Source organism: Scaptodrosophila lebanonensis, unplaced genomic scaffold, assembly GCF_003285725.1.
Source record: "Scaptodrosophila lebanonensis strain 11010-0011.00,11010-0021.00 unplaced genomic scaffold, SlebRS2 tig00000092-arrow-pilon, whole genome shotgun sequence".
Classification (NCBI taxonomy): Eukaryota; Metazoa; Arthropoda; class Insecta; order Diptera; family Drosophilidae; genus Scaptodrosophila; species Scaptodrosophila lebanonensis.
In genome coordinates, this window is record NW_022060566.1 from 4990872 (window position 1) to 5014157 (window position 23286).

General features: G+C 37.1%; 2 protein-coding genes across 2 annotated transcripts in view; one reads left to right on the top strand and one right to left on the bottom strand.

Annotated features, from left to right (window-relative positions):
* The first annotated feature begins 284 nt into the window (after nucleotides 1–284).
* Nucleotides 285–23286, top strand: part of LOC115627323 (inactive dipeptidyl peptidase 10) — a 208387-nt gene continuing 185385 nt past the window's right edge. The window contains exons 1-3 of the mRNA XM_030522967.1: nucleotides 285–596; nucleotides 968–1009; nucleotides 12838–13334. Coding sequence (XP_030378827.1) covers nucleotides 13248–13334 — 87 coding nt within the window. The 5' untranslated portion in view covers nucleotides 285–596; nucleotides 968–1009; nucleotides 12838–13247. The remainder of the gene's footprint in view (nucleotides 597–967; nucleotides 1010–12837; nucleotides 13335–23286) is intronic.
* Nucleotides 20687–21945, bottom strand: LOC115627326. Its single transcript, XM_030522970.1, has 4 exons — nucleotides 21728–21945; nucleotides 21452–21622; nucleotides 21199–21390; nucleotides 20687–20913 (listed from the first exon to the last, which is right to left on the bottom strand). The coding sequence occupies exons 1-4, from the start codon at nucleotides 21791–21793 to the stop codon at nucleotides 20785–20787; spliced, it is 558 nt and encodes a 185-aa protein (XP_030378830.1). The 5' UTR covers nucleotides 21794–21945; the 3' UTR covers nucleotides 20687–20784.

The following is a 23286-nucleotide window of genomic DNA, read 5'->3' on the forward strand; positions in this document are numbered from 1 at the left end:
TTTTCTGGTGATACTTGGCCGAGATCAGACGTGTGCAAATTGCAGTTCAAAGTTTTTTTTATATCCGAGTCGAAGAAAAATTTTAAAGTCGCCAAAAAGAGCGTATCCAGATTGGTTTTATAAAAATAAAAAAAAAAATAAAACAAAGGCCCACACAAAGGCCAGTGATAATATTGAGCTATTTTCGCCGGATGCCAGCCCTTGATCGTATTGGAGGGTTTCTGAAACCGAAGAGCAGTCCATTGCATTGGCATATGCAATAAACAGCAGCCGCCAGCAGCATTAAAATTCTAAAAGACGAAATCACTCAAGTTTTGGACCCTATGTTCGACGCAGCAGAACAACCGCAGGCGATCGTCCGACCCACCTGAGTGCAACTCAGTCTTCTATCGTACGCGAAGCAGCTACCAGCGCCGTCGTATCCACGCTGCTAAATTTTACCCGCGTCGGCTTCATTGTTGTGTTTGGTTTAAATAAAAAGGTTGAGTGCAGCTAAGACGTGTGGCTCTGAGCAAAGGGAAAAGGCAGTAGTGGCTAAATTTTTGGTTGTTGGAAAAAAACGATATAATGGCCAGCCAGAATCAACTTCTCCATAGGTTAAATTTTCATTATATTTATATTTAAAGTTCTATTTAGTTATACAGTTTTTTTTTACTGTTAATCTTGGTTCAGACCATTTATATTACATTGTTCGATGACATTAATTTTACTTTGTGAAGGCATAGGGAAACACATGGCCGAATTTTAATTATTAGTTTATCTTGGTTCTCGAAATCCGAAGAGAGGCCGTATCTTCGAATATTGAAGAGGAAGAGGAGTACCGTTTTTTTTGTATGTTTTGTTGAGTGTTTTCTTTCGAGTGAGTTTTTTTTTAGTACAGCAGAAGAAAAAGAAACGAAATTCTGTTTTGTGTCCACACAGATGGTTGGATTGTATTCCCATCAGCTAAGATTTTCCTTTTCAGCAGCGGTCTCATCGGGAAAGTACTTTCAGCGATGGATAACGCCAAGTAAGTTATTTTTTTTGCAAATTATTTTTTTTGTTATTATTTTTTTTGCGAATCACGTAACAAAAAAAAAAAAAACTCAACTAAAGAGGCAAAACTCAGAACATATAGTTTCATTACTTAGCTTAACTGATTCAATTCTTTTTTCTTGCATCATTTTTCTACTGCCATTTTGTTTCCATGCCGAAAGTTTTTTTTCTAATTTAATAATTCATAAGAATGTATATTTTTCATTTTGGTTATACCTTTATAAATCATTTTTGAATTCTATTTATTTTTCATATTCATTTTTTTTATTACCTTTTATCTATATATTTTAAGCATTCATATACATACACATTTAATTTCATTTATATTATACCTATTTAATTGTTATTTATAATTGGTTGTCATGCACTTCTTATTTTTCCACGTTCGTTTTTTTTTGTGAATAAATTATATTTTATAATGTTTTAACTTAACTTCTTTTGATCAATGCTAGTCATGCCGCCCCTGTAGGTCTCCCGGAAATTTTAGGGGTCATTCTAATAGTTAGTCCTTATTTTTTTGGTAAGGAATGACCATGGTAGGGAGGGCAGTTCACCTCAATAACACCTGAGGGTCGCAGTTCACCTCATTAACACCTGAGGGTCGCAATTTTCGTTTTATGTTTGTTTTCCCTCTTACTATCCTGTGTGTGTATTACCGCAACTTTTCCGCTTGTCTGCACGCATCTTTTTTTTAAAGAAATATATATGTATAGGCAAACCATAGGCGAGAAGCAAGATCACCACCCCACTTGCCGACGAGCCAGAGCCGGAAAAATTTCGCGTGCGCTCTCACCTATGCCCACCATCTAGCCTGGATTATATACGTAACCCGTTACAATAGCAAATAGGTTCCATTAAATTAAATTGTGGAAAAAGTAAACTAAAATAAAGAGTGAATAAATATTGAACTATTTAACAAAGAATAAAGAAGTTTGCATTACATTTCTAGTTGTTGGCCACAGTAGAGCTGAGTCCCACAGTCAACAGTAAAGTGTGTAAAGTGTGGCTGTCAAGCAGCTTGCATTCGTAGTATTTGCATTTGCATTCGCAGTTGCCGGAAACAACTTGCGCTGCTTTTGTTTGTAGTATGCTGTAGTTGTTGTTGTTGTTGTTGTGGGTGTTGGTGGCGTCACTCGAGCAAATCTCATTGTCTTGACGCTGCCACGCGACTAGTCGAGCGGAGTGCGCTGTAAACTTTCCGCACATCAGTTTGTCTTAATGCAAGCAACTATTGCATACTTACACAATCGCACGCTCACAATCGCCATGCGCCCACTTAAGTATGCCAAGATTTCCCTCACCAGCACCACCAACAGCACCAGCAGCACCAACGACAACACTGCGTCTGCATTGTTCTTTAACACACACAAATACACACACACACATACACACAAATACACCCACTCGCATATATCCCGAAATAAATATAAATAATAATGAAATACAAAGTCATTTGGTGCTGACAATGCGAGAAAGAAAGCGGGAAAATGAAAGTGGAAACTGTGTTTTTTTTTTCATTCCGTCTTTACAGTTAGTTGGTGGTTGTGGTGGTGATGGTGGTGATGGTGGTTGTGGTGGCGAAAGATTCATAGCCACAACACCTTTGCTGCCTTGGCATATAGGCCTCCTTGTGGCGTTGCGAGATTTGCGGCCCACCGCACATTTGACATTTTTCGCGTTTCGCGTTGTGCGTGGAGAGTTGGCAGCTCTGCGTCTTTCAGTGTCATCTGTTATTATACATATAAAGACAATGCGGCAATAAGCACTCACTAAAGGGGAACAGTAGATAAAACAAATTGTTGTTTGTTGGAAAACGTTACTTTTTGTGGATCTGAGTACCAAACTAATGCCATAAGACCAATGTATAATATGTCATACAGAGTTCTCATATATCTGATGTCATCTCAGTTTTCCATTTCGACGACAGGTGAAATGCTATTTCGCACATTCCCATATAATTCCATTATATCAGAGACTTTGAAAACAAAAACTCGGGCTTTGGCGAAGCTTCTTTAGTTTCTTGAAAGTCTATGGAGTGCATAGAAGTCCATTTTAAGTTCTTATCCAAGCAAAACAAAGTGTTCAATTCACTAAAGTGGTTGCTCACTGTAAACCACTCATACACACTCACATATGTACATATGTACTTATATGTAGAAATCAAATCAGCCGCTAGAGGCAACGCCATCAGCTTCAGAATTTGTGCGCGTAAGGCGTGTAAATTGTCCTGACGTTGCCTAGCGCCATAATACACATGCAGGACACGCATATACACACACACACACACACACACACACACAGACACGCGCACAGTTACAAAGAGCGTGATAATAGACAATTGACGACGACATCAGGCAGAACTAGTACTACAAGTACTATATATGGGAGTTTGCCGCAAACTAAGCCATTTGCCATTTGCGATTTGCCATTCACCTACTGTCGCTCGAGACGGTGAATTACAAATCAAAGTCACATACGAGTACGACTATGTATGTACACTAAACGAGAAACGAAGCAATCAACTAAAATATCTGGCAAAAAAATAAAGCCCATTCAAAATGGCATTGGAGGAGCAAATGCAGTGATTGAGATGGAGATGGAGATTGAGATTGAGGCTGAGGCTGAGACAAAGACAGATACCACTCTCCAGCCAACAGTGACAGTTCTTGCATGTCCTGTGGGACATGTGGAGTCGGAACAAAACAAAGTAAATATATGTAAAAGATTTAATAAATAAGTAAATGTTTGTGTAATGCGGTCTCCTTGGAGGGTGGAAGTTCACAAAGGCTGCGGCCTTTGCTGCACCCTAATTATTTATTCAAGCGCAAAATTAAATAATTGGCGCCCCAGTTTCTGTCTCTGATTTCAATTAAAGAACAAATGCTATGTCCTCTGCTCAATAAAACAATAACAATTGATTGAATGTATAGTATTATCCACGATTCTGTCTAATATTTTTTAAGACTAAGGCTTGAATCAGGCATGTGCTTGAAAAAATTCATCGCATTTAAGCAACTCTAATAGCTGTAATTATATCGTATACAAGTGTAATATCGTGTAAGGTTTATCATTCCCTCCATCTTACTGTAATCAAATTATTTCCAAAGAGCTGCTAAGTATTTGCAACCACATGTTGTAAAAACTGAATTGCAAATTCCTAGATCGAGTTCAGTAATCTGGAGCTGTTTTTGAAAATCAAATTAAAAGTTGCGTTGGTGCCCCAAAGTTTCGTCATTTTATTTTACAATATTTAAAAAAAGAAACGTGCTGAAAAGGGTTTTGCAATTAATGCTGCTACCAACAGAACTGTGAAGGTTGGTAGAAACTTTGCAAAACTGATAAATGAAAGAAAATATTGCTTTTCAGCAAAATTTTTATTTTAAAAAGGACGCGGTGGGAAATGGAATTCGCTTAAGTTTTAAACATTGTGCTTTAGAATTGAAATATATCTACATATATTATCGAATATTTCTTGAGACAAATGCAGCAATTAACACACAGCTAGTAGTTTATTTGTAACATGAAATATAATTTAAAATAAATGAAATAATTAAATATTAATAATCTACACTTTGTAATCCATAAATGAAAAAATAAGTAAATAAAAGGCCGTGCTTTACACAACAACTACCGACAACGGCCTCGACTAAAGTCAAATGAAGTATTCGTATTAATTACTTATGCAAACATCATTACGCACCCCACACACGCAGCTATTTGCATGCAAAGCCCGGAAATAGGGGGAAAGGACAGCGCTCCCTAACACATGCAGGAAGAGTGAACAAATGAATGAATGGTTGCAGGGTGTTTAGGCAACAAATGCGAATTGATTGTCGAACAAAACCACTTCATTGGGCGAGTTATTGTGCCAGTTGCTTTGGGCCTAAAAAGTGGTCAGTAGTCAGAGTTGTGGTATTACCGTGAATTGGTAAAATCAGCATGCAATGAATGCCAGTGCGAAATCAATTTCAGGCGCATGTGGACCACAGGACTACGCAAATATTGCTCTGCATGTTTTATACATTTAGTTGAAGTTGCGTTTCATTCACTGTTTAATTATCATAAAACAATCACGACATCACGCACGAAGAAAAATGAATATTTTGTACTTAACTCGACATCAACCGGCCCGCTCAAAATCTTCCTATATCCGGTCAAACGATAAAATAAGCTTTGTGAAAACGTGTGCAACTTCCGGTACCCGCAATATTTTAATACTTATGTGTATTCTCTGTATGCTGAGTTTTCTTATTCAAATTATGAGTCAGACATTCTTTTTTAAATATATTGCAGTGTTATATTCTTCATATTTTTTATACCCTGTACCCGTAGGGTAAAAAGGGTATATTAGGTTTGTGCAAAGTATGTAACATACAGAAGGAAGCATCTCCGATCCCATAAAGTATATATATTCTTGATCAGCATGACGAGAGAAATCGATCTAGACATGTCCGTCCGTCTATCCGTCTGTCCGTCCGTCCGTCCGTCTGGATGAACGCGAGGATCTCAGAAACTATAAAAGCTAGAATAACCAAAGTTGGCATCCAGATTCTCCTAGGTCCGAGTAAGGACGAGTTTATTTTTTTTTTTTAATTTTCCCCCCCCTTCCCCCGCTGCAGAATTTCGTCAATAGCGTCCACATTTCAAATGCTACCTAAACCAAACTTTGCACACATAATTTATATATAATTATCTACTGTTGTTCAAAATTTTCAATTCTAAGAAAAGTTATTAGCGAAACAAATTCTCCCCCAAACTACATCAACAAGTTCGCTCTTCTTCTTCCTCTTTTTGCTGCTGCTATGGGCGCATATAACTCAGTGACGGAAGTTTACCTGGGTACAGGGTATAACACTGTCGGGCTTGCTCGACTGTAGCATTCTCTCTTGTTTTCACTGTCAGAAGAACATTATAAATAAAATTCTGTTTATGATCGTTGTATTATCATTGTTTTGATCATTTAGACGAGCTTCGCTGCTTATCTAACCATTTGTTCGACTGTATGAACGCAAGATACTCGGGTACTATAAGTGCTAGAATTATCAAACATTGTACACATATTATCCTGATTATTATGCAGGATATGTTGTATTTATTTGTATGTATGTTCTTTATACTTGTTTGCATTCTTTATATGTTGAGTTTCTCAGTCAAATTATGAGCCAGACATTTGAAAAAAATGTATTGCCAGTGTGCTTTAAATTTGTTTGCTATTGCCGATCAATTAAACAATATTCGACACATTTTTCAATACTGTTGGAAGGGCATTATAAATAGAATCTAATTTATGATCCAAAACCATTTGTTCGACTGTATTAACGCAAGGAACTTGGGTATTATAGGATTTAGAATTATCTAACTTTGTACACATATTATGCTGAACTCTATGTAAATTAGGGATAGCCTCCTGTTAAGTATTGTTGCTTGTACTACAATCCATGTTAGATATATTAGTATTTAATATTATTGCAATTACCATTAAATTTGTTCTTTCGATGTATGCATTTAGTGTTAATTGCATTTCTTGATCAACACCATTTAAGTTTTGTAAACAATAGCGCCGATAATGAATCTTGGCCGCTATCTACTCGTATATAATTTGAATATTTTACAGGGGACAGCAAATTGGCGACTTCATATCCAACTGTTGATGAAGTTCTGTTGCCACAGCTGTGCTCTGCATGTAATTGAGACTGGTTGAGCGGAACGCATTAGAGGCGGCAAGATGGCGAGAAGCCGCATTGTCGCCATACTCGCTGACAGTCTCCGTTTCCGTCGTCGTCTTCGTTTCTGTCTCTAACTTGATGGTCGTTGCCATTGGCGGCATTAAATTGAGCCGCAACGAAGTTGCAAGCATAGATGGGCGCGTTTCGAGTGACGCCCTGCCATGCCTGGCGGAAGGCACTTGCAACACGATGCGTACAACTAGGACGATTTGCAGTGTCCTGAAGTTTTCGTGACTTGGCGGCCGGCAAAACTTTCAGTTGCCATTGCCAGAGGGAGCTGAGCAGAGTCAGTCATCAGCTTGGCTTGTGAATAAATAAAATGGCGAAAATTAAATTCGAAAAAGTGGTTCTCAAGCGCACAGCCTGAAACCAGTCTCATCATACAGGGCGTATGAGCAATATATATTAGAGAATGCAATGGACTTGCCGTGTCTGTAGTTGTTAGCGGCAATCCATTACCAAAAGCTGCTAATAGCTATGATACTAACACATGCTTGAGTGTACAAGTATGGGTGTATAGCAACCTTGTTGCCTTTCAACTTGCCATTAACGATGTCGTTTGCGTGTACATGGGGCATTCAGCTTTTACCTCAGTGTGTGAGTGTGCGTGTGGCGCTGCATTATTAGCATATTAGCTGAAAGGGCGCCTATCTGTGTATAATCTCAATCCGCTTAATGCTCGATTAAGTGCAACACCGCCGCTGATTCGAATAGGTACAGTCTTTCAAGCACCAATTCTTAATATATGCTCTTTAATTTTAATTGCTCATGAGGCTTTCCCTTAAGATTTAATGCTAGAATACAATATTAAAGTCCCTGATTTTCCAAACAAAAAATTTGTATCGCGATATGTTGTCATCAAGTTAATGCCTCGCTGTTGCATTTTCCTTAGCATCGGCGGATCAGTTGCAAGCCACATTTTTGCAAATAAAGTGTCGTTCCTTCCACCGCGTTGTCAAATATTTACATTGACATTCGCAGTCCCATACACCTTGAATTTGCTTCGTGTCTATTGCAGTTCTGTGGCGTTGTTCATGGGCTGATTTATGCAAATCCACCAACCATCAATTGTTTCACTTGCATCGGAATTGCCACGAGATTTCTGTTGAAAAATATGCGTTGTTGCAACTAGCTGGGAGCTGCCATTTCATATATTTCGACATAAGCCTCGACAAAATTTCTATTTTGTTGTAGAATACTGTGTTGAATCGATCGCCCATCAGCAAGAAAGAATCTTTTTCGCCCCAAAGCCCAATTGGGGAAAGCAATTTCATCAATAAGCATAGTTTTGTGATTGGTTCGGCTTCTCCAGACGCAGTGGCAACTACAAGCAGAGGTGATATCCTGAAATGCTCTTTAAATTGCTTTATTATTTGCCCTGGTATAGTGTTCTCCAAGAAACATGTGGAGCGGATGCGTTGCCTTCTCAGTTGTTGTGCTTTGCTCCTTTGGCATATCTACCAATCGCAGCTACGACTTATTGCACTTAACAAATAAAATCAGCAATCATTAATCACCCATCACTTATATCCAAAAGATAAGAAGTCTTTAAATAAAGAACAGCTATGAGTTCAAAAGTTTCGACCCTTCGGATACAGAGTATAAAAATGAATTTTCTGTGAAATTCTGGAGCCATGTTTTAGGATTATGACAGAGTATTGTTGTTGTTGTTATTTAAATAAATATTAAATTTCGCGAACATATTTAAATTAACTTGAGTGTATAAGCATGCATGTGCTTGTGTATTGTGTGTGAGTTTTTCTTCGCAAAACATCAAAGTGTGCGTCGTGGAGCATTCAATGTTAAAGGATATGGTGCGTTTCACACACACACACACGCACACACACACACATAATATACAACAAGCGTCGGCAAATTCTCACATAATTTTGCGTTTTTCTTGCCTTCTTCTTTTGTTTGCTGCTCCTTCACTTAACATCATTTACGTGCTTTTCGCTGCTGGCATTTGAGCTTTGGGGCCTAATTTGCCATGGCAAGTAAAATGATCTCCAAAGTCCCAAAATTTCGGGGGTATATAATTTCTATTGCAGATGTTGTTGTTGTTGTTGTTGTTATTGTTAGTTGTGCAACAGTAAGAGTTGCCATGGAAAGGTTAACCTCCCAAATCTAGATGTACTCGTATGTGAAAATCTTGTCTGCTTGGGCCCACATGTTCGGCTCATGTTTGGCCCATGTTAGGCTATCGAGGCTACGCATCATTGACCCCACTAAACGGCACATGGCCCCAATCACAGTTTGGTCTAACGGTGCATGATGTGCGACAGGCTGTGGCGCCCATACAACCTCACATCTGGCCAAGCCATTCAGTCGCATCGTCTGGGCATGAATCATGGCAAAAAATATTGCGCATATACGTATACTCGTACGTAAAATGCTAGGCATTTCATAAATTTTTATATTATGCTCATGTTGGCGTGTGCATGTACATATGTATATGTATGTGTTTATATGTATGTGTGAGTGTGAGTTTGAGTGTTTGTGTGAGAGGGCGCGAAATTGTCTCTTATTGTCATAAACTTAGAGCGTTACGCATGCTATCATCATTTATAATTTCATAAAGCAATAGTTTAAATTAAAGTAATAAATTTCCTTGAGAAAATGCTTAAAGTTTTAAATATTTAAATTTCATAATGTATATACTTACCGTTCCGATAGCTTTTGCTTTCAGAAATCGTTTTCCTTTTTAGCAATTTCAATCAAGGCAACTCTGTCTTAAGGAACTAAAATGCTTGAGCATCTGATTATAAGTATATGTATTTAGTACATTAAACAGTTTGTGGTTAAGGGCCTGTTTGGTTATCAACGCACAGATCAAACGTTAAGAACTAGCTTACAAGTATATAGTCAAAAAAATGTGAACTCCCAAAGCATAAAGCGCCGCTTTCAAGAAATTATGGTTTAATATAATTAGCTGCGTTGTTTAGATGTGCTGCTAAGCTCTGATAGGATCCTTTTAAAATTCATCTTAATTCTGATTTTATAATATAAATTTTTTTTATAATTTTTAATTTTATGATAGTTCCATTAAGCACAATTATTTAGTATCTTGTACTAGCAGTACAATTTTTAGAAATTCTTTTCTCAAAGTAACTCATTTCGGCAATATTTAAAATTATTATTTGAAAAACATTTGAATAGAATGTTGTTCCTAAGCCCTCTTTAACAAATTCTCGCAAATTTATTTGTCAAATAATTCTGTGCTCATTTACAAAAAGGCACTTAATATCAAGTAACGGTAATTTAAGCCTTACTAACTCTAAGTGTCTTATTTTAAGCATATGTACATAAGCATATATACACATTTTTTGTCAGCGCAACTCAGTTTTTCCTTCGAAATAGCTCGGCGTCTTAGCATTTGCAATACTTATGGAAAGGAAATCCCTTAAGAGTGCTTACATATTTGTGCGAATTAATTAAAAAAGCAATAATACATGTTTTATGCAATCGAATATTAATGCTCTCTGTGCTATGGTTTTTATTTCCCTTTGCTATGTTTTTCGCAAAAAAATTTGACTGCGTTTCAGGAATGCGCTAATGGCACCTACTTAATTGCGTACACTCAGAAAAATGAAAGGGGAGTATTAAAAACAATATGAAAATTGTACTGTTCAGGCTTCTATTTTCCCATGACTCCACATTTATTTTACCATCGTAATTGCAAGCACGTTATTAGGTTTATTTATTTTTTTGTGGGCTAAGCTGTCGTAATCGTTTCGGAAATGTTGTTAATAATTAAAAGCCTTTTAAGCGTTTACAAATTGATGCGTTGTCTCCGTACTATATCTATTGTGACTTAATTTATGCATTTATTATAAAGCCACAAAATGAGAAAGCATATCAACGATGTATTGAATCGACATTTATTCAATCGATTAGTTTATGTACGTGTATGTTAAATAATGTTGGAAAATCATTATAGACAGGTATTGAAGCTCTGGCTTGATGGCCCTTAGCTAGACGTAGAGTAAACTAGTTGTTTATGCCCGATTGTGAAGAACAGTAGGTATATATTAAATAAAGAAGATTTCTATAGATGTGGTTATATACACATAGCAAACGAGAACAGCGAGTCTTATTAGTTCGAGTTTCTTTAATACATTCAAGATGTTCTTAACCCTAACATGACAAAGTTCCAATATATTCGATTCTTTCAAATGCTTAATGGAGTTTGTTTTGAGTGGGAGGCTTGCTAAAGACTGGGTCCGAGATAGGATAATATTTTTACAGCATGGCTTTCAAATGTGCGCATCACAAAATTATGTGTAAGATACTTACTAGATTTCATGAATATAAACTAAGGAAGATATGGTCCACTTTATTGATAATTGAGTTAACGCTGGTCAGAGCTGCACAAGGCTTTTAAAATGCTCGCGGACCACATCAACTAATAATCCCAATTCAACTGAAGTCTAAATACAATATTTCTACCATATTCTTTAGAGTGTTCTGGGCGAAGCCGTTTTTAGTAAGGTTATTTTATTTGCATTTATTGGGAAGTTTCCATAAGATTTATAGACAGTGTTGTATTTTTATTTGGTGGTTTGTTTTGGGTAAGCAGCGGCTCTTTTGCTTTTACTACTGTCGACGAAATGTATGAAAGCAGTGGGGAAATTGCGGAAGGTTAGAAGGATAATTACTTTTCAAATTGTTTATTAATTTTATTGGAAAATATATAGATTTTAGTTAACTTACTGTTTTTATAAACAAAAGTATTGTGCACAAAAATTATGAATATTCCGAAATTTCAGCACAAACATCTTACTCTGATCAATAAAAATGTATTAATTTGAAGTATTAAAGAAACAATTGTGGTTAATAGATTTAAATTGTTGGCAAAGTGGCATCATTTTTATTACTGCATTTTCTCCAAGTGTAGTGTAGGAAGTGTAATTAAAAAATACTAATTTATTCGCTGTCAACAACAGCAAAACTCACACTAGCTGCGCTAAACGATAAAATTGCAGTCCACTTAGTTGGCTTGTGCAATTTTATGTCTCCCTTTCCTTTTATGGGTGGTGCTTTGGAATTTTGGCCTGCGAATTCAAACCTTAATTGACGCTTGAGCCTAATAAATTCAAAGTATGAGATGAATGCACTATAAAATATTAAACATTTTTATACCCTGTACCCAAAGGGTACAAGGGTATATTAGTTTTGTGCGAGTGCACATGGAACACACAGAAGGAGGCTTGGTAGACCCCACAAAGTATATATATTCTTGATCAGCATGACAAGCCGAGTCGATATAGCCATGTCCGTCTGTCCGTCTGTCCGTCTGTCTGTCCGTCTGTCTGTCCGTCTGTCTGTCCGTCTGTCTGTCCGTCTGTCTGTCCGTCTGTCTGTATGAACGCAAGGATCTCCGAAAGTATAAGAGCTAGAATAACCAAACTTGGTATACAGATTCTCCTGAGACCGAGAAAGGACGAGTTTGTTAATTTTTTCTGATCCGCCCCCCCACTCCCCCCCTATTACTGATTTTCTATAACTCCCGTAATTCTTGGAATTTTGAACTAAAATTTGATAGTCACATTAGGTTAGTAATTATATATCCATATACCAAGTTTCATTATGATAGAATGATCGGAAAGAAAGTTATAGCCATATAACCAGGCCCAATGCACACATACATACATATGTACAAGTACACAAACACGCATAAGGCACGATTCTGATGTAAATGTATCTATGCATGCATGGAATATTTTATATTTAATTTAGTTAATTAATTAAATTAATTTAGTTAATTAATTAAATTAATTTAGTTAATTAATTAAATTAAATGAATTAATGAAATAAATTAAATTAATTAATTTAATAAAATTAATTTAATTAATTTTTTGTGGGGTGGTACAGGGTATTTAAGAGTTGAGCCTGCTCGACTTTAGCATTCCTTTCTTGTTTTTTTTGAATTACTAACTCTTTGCTTTGTAAATGGCGCACAAATTTAAATTTATAACCTGGCCCCCATTGTGTGCTGTGGCTTCGACATACCTTGTTACAACAATATATTAATAGCAGCAACAACAACAAGAATAACAAGAAAATTCCTTTACAGCAACTGGCACACCAAGGAGAGCGCCCAAAGGGCCCAAACGCAACCAAAGCAGCTTACACGAAACAGCCTGCTGTGACAACAAAATAGAAGCAAAACGGGAGCTGTGACAGTAACAGTAAGGCAACAGTAAAGCAGCAGTAAAAGCAGCAGTTGCAGTAGAAATAGTGGGTGGGAGGCCACTGATAGAGGCTTCAGCTGCGGCCGCTTTCATTTCATTAAGCGACAGTACGGCATTAAGCGGTGTAACCGCAAAGCGTCTAATACGGCAACAAAACTACAAGGTCAACAACAACAAGAATTAACCACAGGACACAGCAGGCAGACACAATTGTGGCTGCCAAGGCATCACATAGTCTCATACACAAATACGAGTACACGTACGTGTACAAGTATATAGGAAAAGCGGCAAGATGCAGACAAATGTGCAAATTGATTCAAAAAATATACGCAACACCGATGATAATTTCCGTGGGCGCGGCCATCACATCACTATCGAGGTGAGTCCTAGAATATATTAAGTGCAAAAATTTATTTGATTGATGCTCGAAAGCAAACATTTAGTTGATTGAAGCTGCAATTGTTTGTGGGCCCAAAATGAAATGACAGCATTAGCAGCAGCAACAACAACAATCTAAGCGGCAACAATGAACAACAACAATGTTAACAAGGCTACGTTGGCATGTTGGTAACAAAACACAGGCCCAAAATTATGGCAAACGGAAGTGGCTCTTTGTCGACCGGGCGTAGATTGTAGGCAATAAAGTGCAGAGTAAAACAAAGAGCCATACAATACATGCCACGTCTATGTCTGTATTAGTGTGTGCGTGTGTGTGTATTGACACCGGGAGAAAAAATAAAGCAAACGCTATTCGCAGTCCTTAACCCAGAACATTTCTGAATGCAAGAAAGACACCAGATACTCGAGGAACTACCAAGCTCTCTTAAGCTTGCGGCGACTCATTATTGATGTGTCTGGTATGGCATTGTCCGTCTTTCTATTGGCCAATTCTGTTCGGTTTCTGGCTATCGCTAGCTTGACATTAGAGATCCGAATTTAATATTTGGTAGCTACTTCCTTTCCAATGCCACCAAATGCGCAACAAACCCGAGCTTTCTAAATGTAAAGGTGATATTCAAAATTATGTTATTTGTTTTAAAAAAGCAAAAAGAAACCAAAGTAATTAAATAAACGGATTGTCGGTTAACCAATAATGATTTGCAGCTATTTTCTTTCAGTGTAAGTAGTGCCTGCCAACTTAACAACCATGGCTCAATGATAGGAAATTAGTTCTTAGCATATTAATTAAACTCGAGCAACGAAAACAATCCTCAACTCGCACACGCACACATACACAATACAGTTATGGGCAACGGAAAAGTAAAGAGCTTCAACTTGTTGTATGTATTTTGTTATCAAATTTTATGTTTGCTATTATTGCACTTAGCTATTGTTGTTGTTGCTGTTGCTGTTACCATTGTACTATTGTAGTTGCTGCTTACCGTAAATTGAAACTTTACCTAAGTGCTGCAACAACTGGAACAATGAGTGAAGTTTGTACGTCTCTTGAATATTTAAGAGGTCGCATGAGTGACAATATCAAAAGGCTATTGTCGAGTTGCTGCTCCCGACTTCAATAAAATATTGTTGTTTATTGCGTTATACTATATACGAGTGCATACATATTTGAATCGTTCATACATATGTAGTAATTTGCCTTTAAATCTGTGCTGCCCGGCGTATGCGTAATTTCTGCCATAGAGTTCAAGTTGAACGCAAAAATGGACATGGTGGCGCCATCTAGTGTTGTGCAGCTTTATTTGGCGCAATTTTTTACTTTTTCAAAAATTCAAATGTGTGCAAGTTTCACATTCATATTCGGTTTCAATTGAAAAAAACGATAACTTTCTGATTTCTTTTAAGATATACCAAATCGGTTGTTCTACCTTTTCTTTAGTTTTTTTTCAAGCAAAATGTCCAAAAAAGGACAGTGTGACAGATATGCTACAGTGGGGAAAAAGTGTACATATTATTTGGTATGAAGCCCAGACGCAGAGTTTAGCTATTTGGAGATATAGAGTGTTTTAATATAAATTGTCTGAGAGACGCCGCCTTGTATCGAGCCCTTTTACTTTCCATATACGTCAATATTCCCATTGATCCTGTCGGAAAGCAGCAAAAATAGAACACATTGACCTGAACATTTAGGTTTTTTTGATGTTGCTAAAAACTTTGTTTACCAGGGGCTTGTCAACACACCTGTTCTAGGAAGGTCTAAAACCCAAGTTTAAGGTGTCGGTTTGTTATTTCTGCTCTTTTGGCTAAGGCTGATCTTCTATGATCTCCCAGATTGCAAAATTTTTGGGCCATTCTTCTCTTTTGATCACCATTAAAGGCAATTATGGCTGCTGGTGCTTATACTGGAATGTGGTGCCCATGCTGCCACTGAATGGTTCCGCTTCCTAATACATAAGTAGTTGACGCACCTATTGTTTTTATTTAGAGTCCGGTTTTTATCACTATTCAAATGGATGCAATGCGGTGTCTTTCAGAATACGTTTTTTGATGTTACCGTTGCTTGTTTCGATCGCTTGAAATTTTATAATATCTTCCATTCTCACTATAAAAAAAGTTTTATATAAAAAAAGGTGTCCCTGCTTCCTTGCCAATTTCCACTTTACCGCAAAGAACACACTTTCAAAATGTAAATATTTGTAATTCGTAATTAAAAAATGTTCGGGACCTACCAGTCAAAATGTTTTCTGGGTTGTGCCAGAAGCTTTCACAGCTTTTGCAGCCACACTCCCCAGAGAGCGAGAGAGAAAAAGTAAGAAGCGTTGTGTCAAGAGAGACGGGAGCGAGCAGAAGCAAAACATTTCGGCATGCTTGCTTGGCAGACATAGAGCTCTTAAATGTATTAATAGAGCTATGCATTTCAAATTAGAAGAGCACATACCTTTTTTTTAATTGTGTATTTTTTAAAGCTCAAAGGACTATTGCAGGCAATTGTTGGCTGGGTGGGGCGCAACAGGTGCCGGCTTATGCTCAGCTTTGCAGCCTGCGCGCCGGCGCAAGCTCACAAATGGAATGAATTGGGCTTGGCGGGTGAATGGGAGAGCTTTTAAGCTTTATGCAGCTTGCACAGCATCTGCTAAAGCAGCTGCTCGCTGCAAGCTTCAGCGAATTGGCGAAGGAACGACCATCTGATTTTTGTTTTGTTACACGGCGGCTTGCCTGCCGCCTGTCCTTCAGCTCTCCTGCCCGCCAACATCTACTTTTTCTCAATGAAAAGGAAAGGCGCGCGCGTGACGTCGTCGTCGGCTGCGGCGTTGCCGCTGCTGCTGCGGCTGCTCCCTATACTTGTGTGTGTGTGTGTGTGGGTGCGTGTTCATCAGAAAGTCGTCCTCATAGTCCTCGTTGTAGTCGTCGTCAGTCGCTGGCAAGATTTTGGCGCGTGTTGACATGCAAAGAGTTTTTCGCTTATTACGGCGCGCGACGCTTAACCGTTACACACGATTTTAAGTTTGTGTTTGCATTTGCGCTTCTATCGCTTCACTATCAACCTGTAACAACAATAACGCGGTGCAACAAATTTTTCCCTAACTTACACGCACACATGCAGACGGACTTACTCCCACGCACACACACGGAAATGGCAATAAAAGTGTAAGCAAGTCTGAGCACAAGGATGAAAAGTAATTAAAAATGTTGATATTTTCATGATGTTGTTTGTGTTTATGAAATGAATAAAAGCGTGGTAATATAAACTTTTTGATTATGATTGTGTGCGTATGTGTGTGCGTGTGTGCGTGTGTCTGTATCTGTGTGTCTGTGCACATTTTGTTGTTTTTTTATGAGTGTGTGTGTCTTTGGATGTCTGAGAGTGATAGCCGGCTTTTTCACATTTGGCGCGCAAAAATTTGACAGCCTGTTATCAATTTGAAAAAAGCTGCTTATCAGCCAATTGTGCGCGCTCTTGTGGCAGCCTAATTATGTGTTTATTGTGGGTGCTTCTATGCTCACATAACAGTAATAATCAACATAAACATACATATTCATGATACGCACATTGAGGAGAGGGCGAAAGATTGAGTTACAAACGCATCTTTGATGGTAAAGGGTGAGCCTCTTTGTTGCTGTCTGCTGCCTTGTTTCATACTCACTATATATAGTGTTGTCTATTTTGTGTCTCTGTAAGTGGAACAACAATAATGGCACCCAAATCCTGCACGACAGTTAAAATCTGTGACCGGAAACGGAAATCATGTAATGGCATTTTTAATGCGCCAAAATGGTGCGCTGAAAATGTGTTTTTAATTTTTGCTCTACATTTGTCAACACGAGACACTCCCACCCAACACAACACACGCTTTGTAACGCCCACGAGCTCAGCTCAATGGATGTGTATGGGTGTGTGTGTGTGTGGGTGTGCGTCTCTCTCTCTTTCTCTCTTTCTCGTCTGTTGTCGGTCGTCTGTCAGCTGTCATGGGTGTTTGCACATTTGCGCCTTGGCTTGTAATTGGCGCTGGCAAATGTAATTTATATGCATGTGAAGGACAAGCAAATTGTGTGTGTGTGTGTGTGTGTGTGGGAGGACGCCTGCTTGAAATTATTAATTCTAGGTAATGCCAACGTCAAAAATATGCTTATTGAAGCGGCAGCAGCTGTTGCACAATAATTCTAGAAAAAGTAGCCAATTGCTATTTCCCTACAATTTCAAAGCTGCGCTCATTTTGTTCTTTTGAATTATTTTCAAAAGCAAATGCTTTAAAAAAATATTCAATAATCCTTGAATTGAAGAATAGGAACATTTAATGTTTACATACTATACACCACCAAATATGTCATCAAAATAAAAAACAAGAAACGTTTCTACACTTTATTTAAATTGCATTTTTCAAAGTTAGTTTTTAAGCTACGATTCCATTATATTTTAAACATGAACACATTCGATCGAGTTCACATAGAAAGAAATAATTAGAAAAGAAAAAAATATATTTTCAATAATTAAAAGAGAGTATTATTGCTATTACATTTTTGAAACTGCACTACAAATATCGCAAGGATATAATGTCAGATGGCATTTTTACAAAACGCATTTAAATTTAAGTGGGACCATGAATCATATTTGTGCAGCATTAAAAACTATATAAGTTCTTCAAATTTAATAATAATTGCAATATACTTTCATAAAATGTTATTAATACACGTCTATGCTTTGCTGAAATTTTTTTTTTTGATAATATAAATTACATCTCTTTGGCTTCTTTTTAGCGGCGTGAAATGCAAAATAAGAATAGTTTGCTGCCAACAATATTTCTGTTGCTTACAGCTTAAATATTTAGCCTTCAACAAATCCTCTTGCATTTCTCTGTACATAAAGGCTATAAAGTTGTTGGCTTGTGTTCGCGTTTTTTATTGGAAACGTTCGGAAACATCAGAGAATTTCGTAACCGTTTTAATCATTTCTCGAACTATTGGCAGCTTTTGTCATCGATACTGTAGCCTTTGCATTGCTTTTATTTTTAATTAAGAGAATTAAATTCTGCTCGATGCTGTAAATTTGAATTAGGCTGGCGTTTGATATTTCTGCAGACATTGTATAAATGCGAATAAATTGTAGTACAACTGCAATCTCTTACAATTCAGCTGCAGGCAAAAAATGCACTTTAACTTAAAGTAAATTAAATTCAAGTTTTAGTAACGCTTTGTGCAATTTATTAAAGATGGATATGATACTTTGAAATATTAGTTATGTTTGTGTTTATCTAAGTAATCGAGTGCCATGCGCTTAAATGATTTGTGCATAATCCAATTATATTCAAATTAATGTCAGTTTAATTTGAAATGTTTTTGTCCGTCGAAAATATACTTGTATATATTTTTTGCATGCACTTTGTCGCCAGGTTAATTGGCTTGAAATCGAATTATGCAAATGACAGTGCGTGTAAGTGAATTTTTAATAATTTTCACATCTCATAGCATTGTTCAATTATTCTGCAGGTTGGGCACTCAATCGACCATGAAATCTTCTATATATGTTTACTTGTATATTGCCATAGTTGATGAATATAAGCCTTTCAAATTTGATGAACAGCTTCATTTTAATCTGCTTTGTTGCTCTTTTGTTGAGAGATATGCGCTTCTGGAAATTTTCTATTAAGTAAGAACTGCGACCTATCAGAAGATCTTTATTTTAAAGGTAATATAAGTAATTTTAATTTATTAGCTTTACCTAAAATATTGCATTGCTTACTAAAATACATTGAATGTTTAAAACAAGTGAAACATTGAAACATTAATTAAACGATACGATTAATTAACGATACTATACCAGCAACTAAATTGTCTTTATAATTATCGAAAGTAATTGCTGATTTTATATTTTATCCAGACTTGACACCACAATCGATCAAAACTTCATAGCTAATTTTTTTGTTTGTATAAATATTTACCGTTCGACGCAAAATCATATTATCATCACCATAGCCTCATAATACTAAAATACTCAGAATTAATTCATTAATAGTATTTTTTAAATTTAATTTGTACTATATTTTATTAACAGATGTATTGTAGTACTTTTAGGTGACAAGTAATTGTCCAAATAAATAAAAAAGAAAATCTTAGATAAAGAAAATTAATTAAAGGCAAGCTTTTCAAATTGATTTATGTACCTCAATGGCAGTCGAAATCGTAATTTCCCTCAACACGATTATCAAGAACTTAATGGCCATCTATGATACGATTATAAACCAATCTATACTATACTGTAGTGCGATGTCCCCGAAAATGAAAGAAATAAATAAATATGGCGATAATCGGACAAGTCAATAGCACTTGTTCATAATAATTTATATACAAGTATATACAAGTATGTGCATGTGTGTGTGTGGGGGGGGGGGGGGGGGGGGCTTGTGGTTAAGTGTGGCATAAAATTTTACTGCATACTTTTGGGCTGCCCGCAAGTTGTATTCGGCGTAAATATAACAATTTGGACCTTAACCAAATACAATTTAACGACAATTTATGCGCCATTTTATGCACTCGCACACACAAACACACACACACACACACGCATACACACATATATCATTTGTAGTCACCTGGCCAGCTGCCAGCCGCAAACAAATTGACACAGCTCTCCATCTTTTGACTCGCAATATTTACCGAAGCATGTCCCAACAGTCAAATTGCAATGCCAACGCCAACTGCGCCATGACATTGACCGCTGAAGGTCAACGCAGAGCCAGCGAGAGTGAAAGCTGCACTAACAAGCGCGCACACAATCACACCCCGCTTGTTGCATGCCACACAGACACACAATTCACGCGCAATTCACACAGATGAGAGAACAAAAAAACAAAAGTAAACAAATACAACAAATAGTAAACATGAGCTAAACAAGACCTAAAGCAAACAAAGCTAATCAAGTAAATGCTTCGCTTGAGTGTCAATGGGTTATTTGCTAGCACAACTAAAAGCATAGTTGTGGCCAATCTCTTTGCAACCAACTGCCAATTGCCGCACACAAATGCCAGTCAGCCTGCCTCTCTGTGGTTGTCATGGCCAGCTGCATTGTAAGTTGTGCAGTAAGTAGACTGTTCTTGTGGAAAGTGGAAGGGAGGATGCTACTAACTTTATTGGTCGCTTGACCGCTCGTCCAAGTGCAAAGCAAAAGGCCTTCAGTCACAGCTGCCTCTGAAGCTGTTACTGAAGTACCATTGGCCCCAACAAACTTGCATTCATCGCATAGTTTCCCAACCAAAATGACAGCTCGTTCAAAAATATTGACGCCACAGGCCCCAACAGCAAATGACAACGACAAAAGTATCAAAAGACACAGGTTAGTTTCACAGTTTCTTTTTGTATCTACTTCGGTTTCTTGGTTTATTTCTTTGGCACACTCAACTCTCCCACATTGCACACAGATTTGAAAAAGCGCCGCATTAATGATGCACCTTTGACCTTTCCCGCAACTGTTCCAAATTAATTTGATCTCGTCTATAGTTCTCCTCATCTTCATAATGGTGGCGCAGACGGATTGCTAGCCACCAGCCAGCAATACTGACAACTATCTGTGTATTGGACAGAAAATTTAATGTACAGATATTTAAAAAGAGCTTATTTCTCATAATAATTTCTAAAAAGAAAAAGGCTTGGACACTTTTTTTTTTATAAATGTTATCTATACATGGAATGAATTTGCAAAATTTTATTTTCAAATTGGATTTCTCAAAAGAATGTCTGCATAGTTATGCATTTTCGATTGTTTCTGCTTGGCTTTCGACAGAAATACAGGCTATAGCAGTATTTCATTTTCTGTCTCCTGAACAATTTAAATGCCTTCTAATTAGACTTACCTGGACGATAATCAGAGCGACAAGCAGAAAATCCTCAATGCCCTCCTCTAGAACGTGTATCTCTGTTGATCTGGCGCGCGCCATCATTAGATCATCGTCAAGCACTCGTGGCATTGTGGATAGATTCATGGAGAACCGATAGTACAGTGAGACACAATCACAAACTGTTATCAGGCAAATGCCCGTCGAGTACTGGCCAAATACATTAAAACATTAAACAGTAAATAGCATTAATATCGTCATAAATACTCACAATTGCTACGCCCCGAACACTGTCGTAGAATAGCATTATAAAACCATGAAATGCCCAAACACTGAGCAACAGACCAATCACTAGTCGTCCAATTAGGAATGTAAGAAATCGCGTATTATGATAGTACAACAATAACGTGGCATTTGTCGAAAACTTGAGCATACCGTCAACCTGTACAATAGACGGTTAAGTTAGTTGCCCATTTAGTGGCAGTGAGGTGAGGTGTTGGGGAAATGGGGATAAGGTGGGTTTTGATGGTCACAGTGTTTGGATTACCGCCACAATTAACGTCAGTACAACGACCAGCAGTTTGAGCTTGTGTGTGGATATCCTCCAGCACATGACGAAGCGTCGCTTGAATCTGTCGAATTCGTCGGCGCCTTGTGTGCCCGGCCAGTTGTCCTGGCATTAGAGCCTCAGAGACAACTACTGCGACAAAAATTGTTGAGTTTGGTGGTGAAAATAAAAAAACGCTTTGAATTTTGTTGAGTTGTAAAACTGCGGCTACTCTAAACAATGTAAACAAATCAGTTCAGACTTAAATGCCAACTTCAATTGATTTTCAAAAGAAAAAAAAAACTACAATACAAACTCTACAAATTGTAGTGCCAAAAACTTAAACCTAAATTTAGCAAAATATGGAGTGTTCGGGGCATAAGAAAGGCTTGCCTTACGATATTTCATTATTTAGACTTTTTTATTTTTATTTAATATTTATCCTTTTGTAAAGCGTTTTAAGCGATTTTAGCTTAGTGGACAAATTGCTGAAATAAGTTGAACAATTGTTTCAGCTATTACTAATTGTTTTTCCATTTCTTGGGTTAGTTTAAAAAACATTTTTTTTTTTTTTGCGATATCGATATAAACAGAAAAGTTTTTGCGCTTGATTTGTGCACTCATCGTTTCTATGGCATTTTCTATTTCCTTAAGATATCGATTAACCAAAAACTTAACCCATACCGAGTGGTTTGCGCTACATAAATAAATTCTTAAATACTTAGTTTGTAATAAACTTAGTCGGCGTATGGATTAGGCAACTCTTTATACCAAGTTTGTTGCGCAAAGTTATCGACGTTCATACAGACGGACAGATGTCTATATCGATGCGCACTGGGGCACTTTCTTTGGCAATATTTTAAGACATTTGTCTTCAATTAATAGTCAGTTTTTAGCCATTTTTCCGTTGTGTACTTTCATCTCTGTTTGGTTTTTATGGCTGTACTTTTCTTGTTAATTGTTAATGAGGCATCAACTTTGTGAGTTGGCTGTGTGGCATGTAGGGCTTGGGGCTGTTTTTTTTTTTTTTTTTTTTGTCAGAATTTTCACATTGTTACTGACGCTGGCAGTCAGTGTTTCCATTTCATTGTTCGCACACTAAGCCAATTAGAGAATTAATTAAAGGTGGAAATACTAATAAACTCATAAGTAGTAGCGCATGCCATTGAATGAGAGATTTCATAGAATGTTCGGTCAATGCTTCGCAAAATAATGGAGATTCAACAGAAATTCTCTGTTATAGCTAAATTAAATAAATTACGTGTACTTATATGGAATGCAATAAAAAATTCTGCGAATTGACGTTTATGTTCGCAGCTCAGACGTGATTATGTACCTTTCATACCCTGTAGCCGAAGGGTAAGTGGAGTGTATTAGTTTTGTTCACCATTTGCGAAACTACAAGAGCTTCATAGGTCGTTTATATAGCTTGAACATAAGTTGTACTTGTATTACAAATATGGATGAAAAGTAAAAAGCTTTATTGCGATCAAACATAACTTAAGAAACTGATACAATTAAAATTTCTATTCCTTTTTTTTTATATCGCTAGATGAACT